Genomic DNA, 13,161 nt, shown 5'->3' with positions numbered 1-13,161 from the left:
TTTGGTAAAAAAAATTAATAAATAAAAAAACTTGATACATTTTCTAATAATATGTGTGAAAGTTACAGCGTCTACAAATTATGATATATATACCGGAATTTAGGCAGCTGTGATGCTATACTGGTAATGGTGGTGATCAGCAAATTATAGTGGGACTGTGATAGTGTGGCGGACAATCTGGCACTAACAGACCATCACTGGGCGGTACACTGACAGTGACATTAACAGTGACACTAAAAATAGTGTCACTGTTAATGTGAAAATATATAATACTGTACACTGTATTAATGGCACTGGATGGGAAGGGGTCACATCAAGGGGTAATCAAGCAGTTAACTGTGTGCCTAACAACAATGTGTAAAGCTGGCCATACATGGATAGAAAATCGTTCCAAAAAACTTTTGTCTTTAATAGAGATCTGTCGAACCATTCTGTGTTAACACTATCATTGTATCAAATTGTTTTCCTTACTTGTCGACATAATAATCGACTGTTAACGACATAAATGGTACATTTTTTGTCGATTACACGACTAGTGGAACACCTGCAGTATACATCGTTCCTGTGCGCGGCATCTGTCGTTTTTAACCGTTCTGTTGGCACGTTCGTTTCTTCTAATCTAGTTATGGATGCTCAAAAGACGACGAAAGTAGCTACTGCAATGCTGGCAATAATGGCACTAGAAAAGTGGCAAATTTTCACATGCACACTATTTATGATCGATTTCTCTACTAGGTTTAGAAAATTGTTTGATTGCGCAACAAAATTCCGACATGATGGATCTTTCTTTTTGCATAAACCTTTGCATTTCGATTATCGAAGTGCGCCCACTAATGTTTCAAAAGTCGAACGATCTGGCTTATTGAATGTTTTTTTCAAACTATTTTCTATCCATGTAGCCAGCTTAATGTGTGTAATATGTGCTGCTTTTACTAACAGATCTTTGCAGATCTCTGATCTGTGTACAAAGCCCTGTGTGTTTGTAAACACAGGACTCTGTGCTGTGATTGGCTACAGCAGATCAGTAGGCTTCAGCCCTAACTTTTTGGCATGGTCCTGCTCACAAAATCCTGCTGTAGCCAGGCTAGAAGAGCCACCAGAACTCTGCTTGGCCTCCTGCTGTTTTATGCTAGAAAGGAATTATCCTTCAGTGGAAAGCTGATTCATGCGTGCACAGGCTTCTAACCTGGAACAGGCTGGATGATGTATATGTACAGTATGTGATCCAGCCTGCCCACAGTAAATGTACTATGGGTAGGAAGGAACTGGTTAATGAAGTTTTTGTTTTTCCTAGAACATCCCCTGCTGTTATTGTGTGTGGGTATTGGCTTCTCATTTATTTCAGTGGGTGTTCAGTCTGAGAGTGTACTGAATCCTACGTATCGCCTCTGCTGGCCATTACTGTCTGATAATACCTTTTTGTTACCTTCACCTGTCATGTTGAGCTTGATGTGGGTGGTGTGTACAGAAATGGAGTATAATGTGCTTCTGTATCAGCTGAGAATATGCTGATTTTTTTTCTATGTTCTGTAAATGTATTTTCTATGTTGAAAATCAAATTAAAAGAATAATAAAAAAAATTTTGAAGTACTTTCAAACAGCATTTGTCAAGTTTCTGATAGCATTATCAAATGTACAAATTAGAATTTTGTTTGAATTTTCATATGAAAATAATCAAGTGGATGGCCAGCTCAATGCGAAGCTGAAGGACCACTTTTGTCTTTTATAAAAACCAGTCTCTTAGTTAAAAGAATAATGAACTGTTTCTGTTCTGCCTATTCCCTGCAAAATTCATATTTACCTTCAGTTTCCCCTTTATGGAGTTTGTATACTGAGGATGCTTTTTAGAAAATAAAAATGGAGCTGGTGTTTACAATGTTTTCTTTCTTATAGAGAAAAAGGAAGAGGTGAAGCTTCTGCGGGATGAGCTAACTGATTTGCAGGATCAGCTGAGGGTGGTGGAGCAGGTAAATAATTTGTGCTTTGTGTTTATTAGGGTAAATCTATTCATGTTCACCCATACTAACCAGTCAGGTCTTTTTACTATAGTATGGAAGAATAGAAATGGGCAATCGTTTTTATAGGAGCTTTCATTTAGCCCTCATCATATCCTTGATTGACTATTGTAATTCTGTTCTCTTCTGTCAAGCAGCAGTTATACTGGCGCCACTCTAGTCCATCCTTCGCTCTGCTGCTTGACTCATCCAGCTTTTTTTCGCCTTCCCAGTGCTGTTCCTCTATTAATATTTCAACTGCCTGCCATTTACTCAAAAAAATAAGTTCAGATTAGGTTCACTGGTCTAGTGACAGTGAGAGCCGGGAACAACATATTAGGCAAGTTGTATTTTTGAGGATTAATTTCATTATTGAACTACAGTGCTCTCGGTCAATCCAAAATGTTATTAAACCTCAAAGCTGAATATTTAAGAAAGTAAAAGTTAGGTTTTGGCTTCCTTAGGAGAATATCTGAGCCCACAATTATTGGGCAACTATAGTATTAGTGTGCAGAACTATTTTGGAACTAAATGAAAAAAACAAAAATTTTCCCATCTCAGGGCCAGTTCACACTGGTTCCGACATACGCTCCGACTTTGAGAGCACAAGTCGCATGACATGTCAAAATCAATGGTTCCCTATGAGAGCCATCCTAACTGGCCCAACTTGTGTCAGTCCGACTTTGAAAAAGGTTCTTGCACTACTTTGGTCTGACTTGGGCACAATTTCAGCCCATTGATTTGAATGTAGGTCGCCTCCAAGTCGGATCATCATCTTAACTGATCCAACTTGTGGCATGCGACTTGTGCTTTGAGGATCTTGAATAGAAACCCCTCGCCAAAATTAAAAGAAAAAAAAAAAACCTTCAGTCCGGTATGGATTTTAAAGGGAAACCCCATGCCAAAATGGAAAAAAAAAAAAACGGCGTGGGGTCCCCCCTGGGATCCATACCAGACCCTTATCCGAGCATGCAGTCGGCAGATCAGGAAAGTGGGGGGGGGGACTAGCAAGTGCCCCCACCTCCGGGACCATACCAGGCCACATGCCCTCAACATGGGGGCGTAGGTGCTTTTGGGCAGGGGGGCTCTGTTCCCTTGTTGATGTGCACAAGGACCTCTTCCTGACAACCCCGGGTGGTGGTTGTGAAGGGTCTGAGAGCATGGGGTTTATCGGAATCTGGAGCCCCCAGATCTCACCCCCCCCATGTGAATGCGTATGGGGTACATTGTACCCCTACCATTCACCAAGAAAAGAAGTGTAGTGTTACATGTGCATATGGCCTGGTATGGTCCAGCATGCTCAGATAAGGGTCTGGTATGGATTTTGAGGGGGGACCCATGCCTTTTTTTTATGGCATCGGGTTTCCACTCAAGATCCATACCAGATTCAAAGGCCCAGTATGAATCTGGAGGGGGGGGGGCCCACGCCATTTTTAAAAAAAAATTCGGGTGTAATTGGTTACAGCTATCACATGGTACCAGGTGCCCAGCTGCTCAATCACACAATCACACCCAATTACAAATGGGGAATGACAATGGTCATGTATTTTTAGCTGACCTTCTGGATGTTTTTTTGTTTTTTTAAAAACCCAGTCTGTGTAGCCACAAAGTTTCAAAGCGTTCCTGAGATGTCTGTGTTCTTTGTTTTTTGACTGTGCTTTTGAGAATAGATTGAGCCCAATGTTGCTTTGTTTTCCAATGGGTGGTTGGTGTAAAAAAGTATATGCTGGTTGATCAGGGTGGACCTTGCCTCTTGTTTTAGGGTCCCTTGCTAGATGTAAGCTGCTATCATATTGTTTTTTATATAAGTCACCTTTGACATAGTGATGTGTGCAGAATAAATTGATTCCCTCAGGGTATGAAAGCTTCTGTGTTTGAGCTTTGAATTGTTTTAGCAAGCTTGAAGAATAGAAAGACTGTCCAAACTTCCTTTCCATGAAGTCAAAGGTTAGATATGTAAGGCTTACTTTTTTTTCCCCCTGCAGATTAATCAAACATTTGTTTTTTGTTTTTCTATTGGACTGTGGTATGTCTGTTTTGACTACGTCTAAGAGCCCATTCACATTAGCGCGACTTGTCAGGCGACTTTTCAGCCTGACAAGTCGCGGTATGTCGCGGTCCATTGAGTAGTACAGGACCGTTCTAATAGGAGCGACACAAGTCGCTCCAACTTAGAAAAAGGGTCCTGTACTACTTTGGGGCGACCTCGGAGCGACTTGCATAGACTTCCATTATGTGAAGTCTCTGCAAGTCGTGCCGAAGTCGCGGTGCACAGCGGTGCACGCAACTTCACAGGTCGCCCCCCGAAGTCGTGTTGCCTCAATGTGAATGGGCTCTAAGGGTTTTGGCTTAGCAAACATGTTCTCCTTGTTGAGAAGGTTAGTTGTTGGTCTGGTTTTGGTTAGTTTGTTATTCCTGTTTATTGATGGATGGTTGGTTGATCCTTCTCTTCGCTGGTCAAGGTCCATCTTTCCTTTTAGGTAGCAGTTTTCCCTTATTAGTAGTAATTTGTCCTGGTCTAAAACACTAGGTTGATTGTAGGTGAACCTGGTCATAGAAACGTTCATACTTGGTTTGGCCGTTTCTTTATCTAAGCCATGTATTCAGGTGTTGATTCCTTTCAGTTTCTGTTGTTTACTCTTCAGTTGTACTGCTTTTGAACTTTGGACAGTTTAGGAATTCTTTTGTCAAATCATGCACTTAAAAAAATAAATTTTTTGTACTTACTGTAAATCTTTTTTCTTGAAGTCCATTGAGAAAAACAAGTCCCTCTGCTCTGTTATTGGCTCCTGTACTGCTCAAAAAAAGCCATGATGGTTTGAGGTGGGGTTATACAGGGGCTGGCATTTTTTATTTGTTAGTGTCTTAGCCTCCTGTAGGTGGCAGTATAATACAGCTATTATGTTACCTGACTGAAATTTTGGTGTCCCTCAAGCAACTTCAGGAAAAAGATTTTACAGTAAGTATGAACAAAAAACAAAAAATCTTTTTTTTTTAACAATTTTCTACTGGTGTAATGAAAGATTGAGAAGCTTGAATGAAATGGAGAAAATTAAGCAATTGTTTGTATTTCTGTAGTCAGGCATCCTTTGTTATTAGATAAGGTCAGTTGGCAATATTTCAGTTGCTACAATTTTATTACATTAATGTTCTCATATAGGATCTGAGGAATACTACAAAGCAGCGGGATGACATGTTGCGTGAGCAGTCCACCCTGCAGGATGAACTGTTAGAAACCACAAACCGGTACAGACTGCTGCAGGAAAAGGAGAGCAGAAAGGAAGAACACCTAAAACAGCAGCAACATGCAATTGAAGGCAAGGAAAGCGAGATCAAGCAGCAAGAAACTGTAAGACCAGCACACAGCTCACTTAATGATCCCGTTCCATATATAGAATGCCATTTTGTGGAATTACAATAAAATTTAGCATAATTATAAAGTAACTATGTGAAAACTTTTTACCACAGAAGGTGTATTATTATTAATTGAAATTATTGCAACAATTCCTGACTAAGCCCCGGTTCACATTAGTGCGCATCGCACAAATGTGAACCGGGACTTAAAGCGTATCTAAACCCAAAAACAAAAATGTTAATATGTTACAGCTTACCAGTCTTTAGATGTGGTGGCTGCATGTTTACTTTTTTTTTTTTTGTTCCTTTATGTTTACTTAGTGATCCATTCAATAACAACGTTTGGGGTTTATTTACTAAAGGTAAATCCACTGTAGATCTAAGCCCCCGTTCACACTAAGGCGACCTGTGAGGCGACCTGGTCGCCTCACAGGTCGCCGCAGGTCGCCTCCCATAGGGAAGCTGCGGACCCGTTCTAATAGGAGCGACACAAGTCGCTCCGACTTAGAAAAAGGGTCCGGAGCTTCTTTGGGGCGACCAGGAGGCGACCGCCATAGACTTCAATGTTATGAAGTCCGTGGCGGCCGCTCCGAGGTCGCGGCGCGCTGCTCGCACCGCGATCACGGAGGTCGCCCCGGGAAGTAGCGTCGCTGTAGTGTGAATCGGCGCTAAGAGGATCATGCAGAGAAAATAAAAAACAGCATTTTTGCTTGCACATGATTGGATATTAGAAATCAGCAGAGCTTTCCCTCATTTCAGATCTTCCCCTCAGATCTACAGCTACTGCACTTCCAAAAGCACTTGCAGTGCACTTGTAGTGTAATGTGGATTTGCCTTTAGTAAATCAGCCCCTTTGTGTCTTAGGGTTTGCCCTGTATCTATGCAGAACCAACAGACACACAACAGACGGTAGTGTTAGATGGACTCGTAGATTTAGATGTATTTTTCATAAGTGACAAACAAATAAAAGCCTAACTCCAGCAAATAGTTTTTAAACAGATACAGAAACGGTTAATCTTGATCGTACAGTACAAGACAGCAAGTCATATGTATATAAGATAGTCTCTAAAGTATAACTCCACACAAAGCCAACTTGCACACCATGCTCATCTCAAAAACCAATTGACATTAGAGACAAAGGAAAAGGTTCTTTGAATCCCTGACATAATATTGTTCAACTGTCTCATTTCCTCTGCCTCAGAGTTGCTGTGACATCAAAACCACATTCCCACCCTTGTCACTGGCTTTGATCACTAATCCTGAACTAGTTTTAAGTTATAATTATCATATTTGCCTCCAAACATAGACCAATCAATCTGCCTAATTTTTCTTAGATTTCTTTTTAAAAGAGAAGTTTAAGAATATAAAAAAAAAAAACATACTCTCCTAGATGGCTGCAGCACTGATCCCAGCTGGATGTCCCCCGCCACCTCGAAGACTGAGAACTGAGTGATCAAACACTTCTGATTGCTCATCTCTTGGTCTTCAGCCTGCCTCTCTTCCCCTCAGGTGCTCAATAGAGCAGCTGGCTCAGGCTCTCAGCAGCTCACTAAGAGTCTGAGCCCGCTGTCACTCCAGGCTTCTGGGCAGATCCCGACTGACTGGTCAGGATCTTTTTAGAGCCTGGAACAGCTCTGGGACGTCAGCCGACAGTGGGGTTTAAACCGCTGTCAGTTAAAAAGGAGTCACAAAAGTGCAGAACTAACTGCACTCCTGTGACTCACAGGAGAAGTATGGCCAAAAAAGCTTTGGCTATATTTCACCTTCAAAGACTCAGTTTGTTTTGTCTAAGGATTTTTATATTTAATTTCCAACTTATTTCTTTCCCCTGGCCTAAAATTCTGTTCTATATCCAAATCCTTTCTTGCGTGAATCAAGTGTAGGATTATCTATCTTAAAAAAAAATAAACTAAAAAATCTTTATATACAAACTCTTTGCCACCAGACTGGGAAAATACAACCCTTTAGGCCCCGCTCACCTCTGTGTGGTGCGTTTTTAAAAGTGTTGTGTTGTAGGTGTGTTACCATTCAATGCATGAGGGTAAAGAACCTATGTGCAGTAGAACCCCAAGCCCCCCCCCCCTTACCCCCCTTACCTTACCTGAGCCCCATCTAGATCCAGAGATGTGCACGAAAGCCTCGGCTATCCTGGGTCTCTCCCTACTCATTGACTAAGACAGCAGCGGTAGCCGATAGCTCCCGCTACTGTCCATCACAACCAGTGAGCCAATGAGGAGAGAGGTGGGGCAGGGCCAAGCCGTACTCCGTATGAGAATGGACACGGGGAGCAGCGGCTCGGGAGCAAGCCTAATTTTTTTAAAAACGAACCTTTAATGTCACTTTAAGCTGTATAAAGTGTGTTTTGAAGAAAGCACATCAGAGATGTAGTAAGCAGAATTCCTTTTTTAATGAGCCACACCTACAATGTTATAAAATGCACATGTGTGAACAAGCCTTACTAAAAAACGAAAGGTGATCCTTGCTCAGCCGTATGTCTGTAAGATTGATAACCTTCATATTGGAAGCTGCTGCTGCTAAGCCAGCCATAGACAGTTCAAGACTTGGCCAGTTCAGCAGGGACCAGCCGAGATTCGAACCATATATGGGCAGGCTGAATGTACCCAAGTTGATCGATCGATTAATTTGGGTACAACCGCCTGTCGGATTTTACATGCAATTATTGCTAGCGGCTATTATAGCCACTAGCAGTAACACTGCTCCCCTTCCAGGAGAACACAATGTTGCTTATTGTAGTTGACTAGGTGTGCTTGGCTTTTAATCCATGCTTTATTTTCCAATGCGGCTTACCTTCTATGTATTTCAGGTTGAATGTTTTTAGGGTCTGATGATAAAAAAAAATAGACTTGACTGCCACTTGTAACATCCTAGTCTGCTCCTACTTTTTTCTTTCCATTTCTCTGGCATCTACAAGATTACCAACAGGGGGTTTTCATAGTCCCCTATAGGTAAATCCTGTGTCTCTTCATCTTTGTCATGCTTGAGACTTGGCACAGCTGATCTGATCCTGTACAGGTCCCGTATAAGGAGGTAGGCTTTGGGCAAACTTAAAGAAACTGTCTCAGTCAGAAACTTTGGTTCAGAGAGAGTTTAGGCATCAGAAACCAGAATGGAATTTTTTTAAACCTTTTCTAATCCTGCAGCAACTTCCTCATGTTTCCCCGTACTTCTAAACTGCGTCTTCTTATTTCACACCACTGGATGAAATTACTTTTATCTTTGATGCTTTTAACATAAAATTCACAGCAAAGTAGCCATTGTCTATGAATTGGAAAGTCCAATCACTTCTACCGATTTATTACTCTCCAGCTTACCGACAAGTTAGTATTTCAGGACCACTTCTAAGTATTAGGGATATAACATGTGTGAATGTATATGCTATCACTATGTATACTTTCTTTAAGAAAGATCGGTAATATCCCTGCTACAGCCAGCCTATTACTACATGTAGCTATTAGTATGAAACACAAGACAGACAAAAAAAAAAGATTATATAACTTTTCCTATCTTTTCCCTATGTCACTCCTCGTATACAACCCCTGGCAAAAAGTATGGAATCTCCACTCTTGGAAAATGTTCAATAAATTGTTTAATTGCGTACAACAACAAAAAAGACGAATTGGACATGCCTCAAAGCTATTTTCAGTTAACATTCCAACCTTCTGGCTTTAAGAAACACTTTAAAGAAAGAAAGAAAAAAAAAAGAAAGAAAACTGTAGTCAGTTGCAACTGTTTTTGCAGATCAAGCAGAGGAAAAAAATATGAAATAACTAAATTCTGAGGAAAATATTATGGAATCACAACGTACTTTGCAGTTCTAAAACAAACCTCTGCATCAGATTACATCTGCTAATTCGTCTACAGTTAAAAAAGAGTGCTTGCACACCTTGATGAGCTGTTGCAGCAACCTAATTGACATGAATCATGGCTCCAACACCAGACATGTCAGTTAAAGCGGAGTTCCACCCAAAAGTGGAACTTCCGCTTTAGGGAGTCCTGACCCCCCGACATGCCACATTTGGCATGTCATTTTTTGGGGGGGGGAGCGGGTACCTAGTTTTGACAGGTTCCCACTTCCGCTCGGAGCGCCGCGGTGCCCTGAGTGGAAGTTCTCCTCTCCCCCTCCCTCCCTGCAATCTTCTGGGACACGTCAGAGGTCCCAGAAGATTGCCGGCCAATCACGGCGCGCAGCGCGACTCGCGCATGCGCAGTGGGTACCCGGCTGTGAAGCCACAAACTGTAACAGCCGGGTGCCCACAGCAGTGATGCCGGCGCCGAGGGAGAGGATCGAGGCTTCCGGCGGCCGCATCGCTGGACCGTTGGACAGGTGAGTAAATGGCTGGAACTCCGCTTTAAAACAAAGGAGAGGAATATAAAACTTCTTCAAGAAGGTAAGTCATCACAAAATGTGGAAAAATATGTTGGTTGTTCCCAGTCAGCTGTGTCTAAAATCTGGACCAAGTACAAATCAAATGGGAAGGTTGTTAAAGGGAAGCGTACTGTTAGACAAAGGAAGACCTCAAAGGATCAAGATAGAAAACTTAAAACCATATGCCTTGAAAACAGAAAATGCACAACAAAACACATGAGGAACAAATGGTCAGAAACTGGGGTCAATGTCTGTGATCGAATTGTAAGACATTGCATAAATGAAATGGGATTTACATTCAGAAAAGCCAAAACGAAAACCATCATTAACACCTAAACAGAAAAAAACAAGGTTACAGTGGGCTAAAGAAAAGCAATCCTGGAGAGTGGATGACTGGATGAAAGTGTGATATTCAGTAAAGAAGCACGAATCTGCATTGGGCAGGGTGTTGATGCTGGAACTTTTGTTTGGTGCCTTTCCAATGAAACGTATGAAGGCGACTGCCTGTAGAAAACATGCAAAATTTCTGCAATCATTGATGATATGGGGTTGCATGTCAGGTAAAGGTAGGAGGGAGATGATGGCCATTAAATCTTCAATAAATGCACAAGTTTATATTGAGATTTTGGACACTTCTTATTCCATCAATTGAAAGGATGTTTGGTGATGATATCATTTTTCAGGATGATAATGCATCTTGCCATAGGGCAAAAGCCATGAAAACTTTCCTTCAAGAAAGATCTATAATGGTAATGGCATGGCCTGCAAAAAGTCCGGACTTCAATCCAGTTGAAAATCTATGGTGGAAATTAAAGAAAATGGTCCATGACAAGGCTCCAACCAGCAAAGCTGATCTGGCAACTGCAATGAGAAAAAGTTGGAGCTGGATTGATGAAGAATACTGTTTGTCGATAGTTTAAATCCATGCCTCCGATAATTCAAGCTTTTATAAAAGCCAGAGGTGGTTAAACAAAGTACTAGTGTTTTTTTCATGATTCCATAATATTTTCCTCAGAATAGAGTGATTCCATATTTTTTTCTCTTCTTGATCTGCAAAAACAATTGCAGTTGACTACAGTTTTCTCTCTTTTTTTAAATGTTTCTTAAAGCCAAAAGGTTGGAATGTTAAATGGAAATAGTTTTCGAGGCATGTCTGTGATTAGTTTTTTTTGTACACAAATAATGGAATGAACATTTTCCAAGAGTGGTAATTTCATACTTTTTGCCAGGGGTTGTAAGTGTTTAACACTGGATACCATCTCACACCAGATCAACTAGTGAGGTATCTATTCAAAGCATTTACCTGTGGTGATCAATCTCTGGCCAGTGGGCCCTCCAACCTAGACCCATGGCCCAAAGTATCTTTGGGCTTTACTGGCAATTATCTGTCACAGCAGCAGTTATGCTGGGCAGTGGAAAGGATTTAGCCTGTGACCCCCCCTTCCCACTTTGATATGACCAGCATATATAGCTAATCGTTATCTGTATTCCTCTCCAAAACTTGTAAGGCATCTTAAACCACACATTCTTCCTAGGTTGGCCCCTAACCAATATACCTCATCTACGACGCAGGTACAAATGCAGGCAGACTTTAGCAAAGCTCATTATCTGCCTAGCTCATATTGGAGCTGTTAATCACTGGCAGTCTATCCCAGGTTGATGTGGTTCAGAGAGGATTTTCAGGTACTCTGTTTTTGGGTATATCCTCTTCCCTAGCTCACCGAACTGTTGTATAATAGACATAAAAGTCAATCTACGGTAGGAAGAAATGTGTTTATCATGGTATGGCCACTTACAGTATGATGCAGCATGTCCTGCTTAAGGCATTGCTGCACAGAATAACTTGAATAATCCACTATTTTACATACAAAACTTCACCACTATACCCCAATTGGGCACTAGCATTATAAACTAACTTGTCATTTGCGAATACAATTGTATGTTACTTGAATATAATGGCATAATTGTCCAGTGAGAATACTTTATCATATTACTAATGATTATTTTCAGGAATTCTTCTAGACAGTTATCCCCTCCCCCCCCCCCCCCCCAAGGTCCTGTGGTGCAATGTCTTGCACCGCGTGCAGAGCATAAACAATTTTCAGTTTCAGTGTTATTGTTCTTACCCCATAAAAAGGCCTTCATAGCAGTGCAATAATTGTGCATACAGATGGCCATTTTGTCTTTACCCACCGTTTTTCTATAGCACTTAAGCCCCCCCCCCCCCCCTTCCATCATATTGGTGGTCATTGGCATTAAAAACCACCCTTCTCACCACAATTAACAAATACATGCCAAAGAATTTGGCACTTTAGGTCCCCCCCACCTTCACCTTCAATATGCCGAGGCCTTTTACAAACAGCCTATTCACAACAGGGGAAGGAGAACTGTCCAGTGACGGCTCAGGTCAAAGGTAGATGACAGCCATTCGTGACTGCACTGGCAGTCCCAGTTTGTTTTCTGAAGAACTGTTAGACATAAATGCACTCCAGAAATACCCATCCAACATTTTCTTTTTTTAATATAGCAGAACAAAGGTGGCTAAGGATATTTGCCACATGACACCTGACATTATTGACAGCAAAAATGTTTCCTTTCAGCGTTTAAAGCAAATTATGAAGGACATCGAGTACCGAGAAGAACAGCTCAGGGCTTCAGCTGCTAGACTGGAAGATCAGAAGCAGAAATATGAGCATGAACTATCAAACCAACAGAACACTTTGGAGAGAATAAAATCCAAAGTCCTTGCACTAGAGGAGCATGCTCATAAGCTGCAGCAGGAGAAGAGATGGTGTGGAGATCTGGAGGAGTCTCTGGCCAATGCACGTAAGTTTCCCAGTGCAGTGTATTCTCAACATGTTTGTCAAAGCGTAAATATTAAAATGTTTTATTTTAACCCCATACCATTTTCCAAGAGTTCAGTCTGCAATAGAGAACAAAACTTTGGAGCTGTGCTTTGAGTTTAAGAGTCGGTTCACACTATGGCGACACGACTTCGGGGCGACTTGAACAAGTCGCCGTGCACCGCGACTTCGGCGCGGCTTGCACTGACTTCACATAATGGAAGTCAATGCAAGTCGCTCTGACTTCGGCCAAAAGTAGTGCAGGAACCTTTTTCTAAGTCGGAGCGACTTGAGTCGCTCCTATTAGAACGGTTCCCATTGCACAGAATGGAGCGCGACTTGTCAGGCGACCAAGCCGCCTGACAAGTCGGAGTAGTGTGAACCGGCACTAAAGAGTTGTAAACAGCGACATCACCACAGTGCCCCAGATGTACTATGGTCTCAGGTTCACTCCTACACATGCTATGGCGCTGTCACAAGCTCCATCATTATTTGGAGTCTATCTTTTCGATCCTTTATTCCCTCTGTTCTACATGGGTGTCGATTTTGATGGATCCAAAAATTGCTATTTTGAGAATAATGC

General features: G+C 41.7%; 1 protein-coding gene across 1 annotated transcript in view; it reads left to right on the top strand.

The window, feature by feature from the left end:
* The window catches only part of CNTRL (centriolin), a 166,877-nt gene that overhangs the window by 141,030 nt on the left and 12,686 nt on the right, over nucleotides 1-13,161 (top strand). The window contains exons 34-36 of the mRNA XM_082263161.1: nucleotides 1,894-1,967; nucleotides 5,155-5,343; nucleotides 12,336-12,561. Coding sequence (XP_082119287.1) covers nucleotides 1,894-1,967; nucleotides 5,155-5,343; nucleotides 12,336-12,561 — 489 coding nt within the window. The remainder of the gene's footprint in view (nucleotides 1-1,893; nucleotides 1,968-5,154; nucleotides 5,344-12,335; nucleotides 12,562-13,161) is intronic.

The sequence above is a fragment of the Pelophylax lessonae genome, assembly GCF_965119305.1.
Source record: "Pelophylax lessonae genome assembly, chromosome: 7".
Classification (NCBI taxonomy): Eukaryota; Metazoa; Chordata; class Amphibia; order Anura; family Ranidae; genus Pelophylax; species Pelophylax lessonae.
Note: the sequence above shows the minus strand (reverse complement) of the source record. Positions and strands in the feature narration are given on the sequence as shown.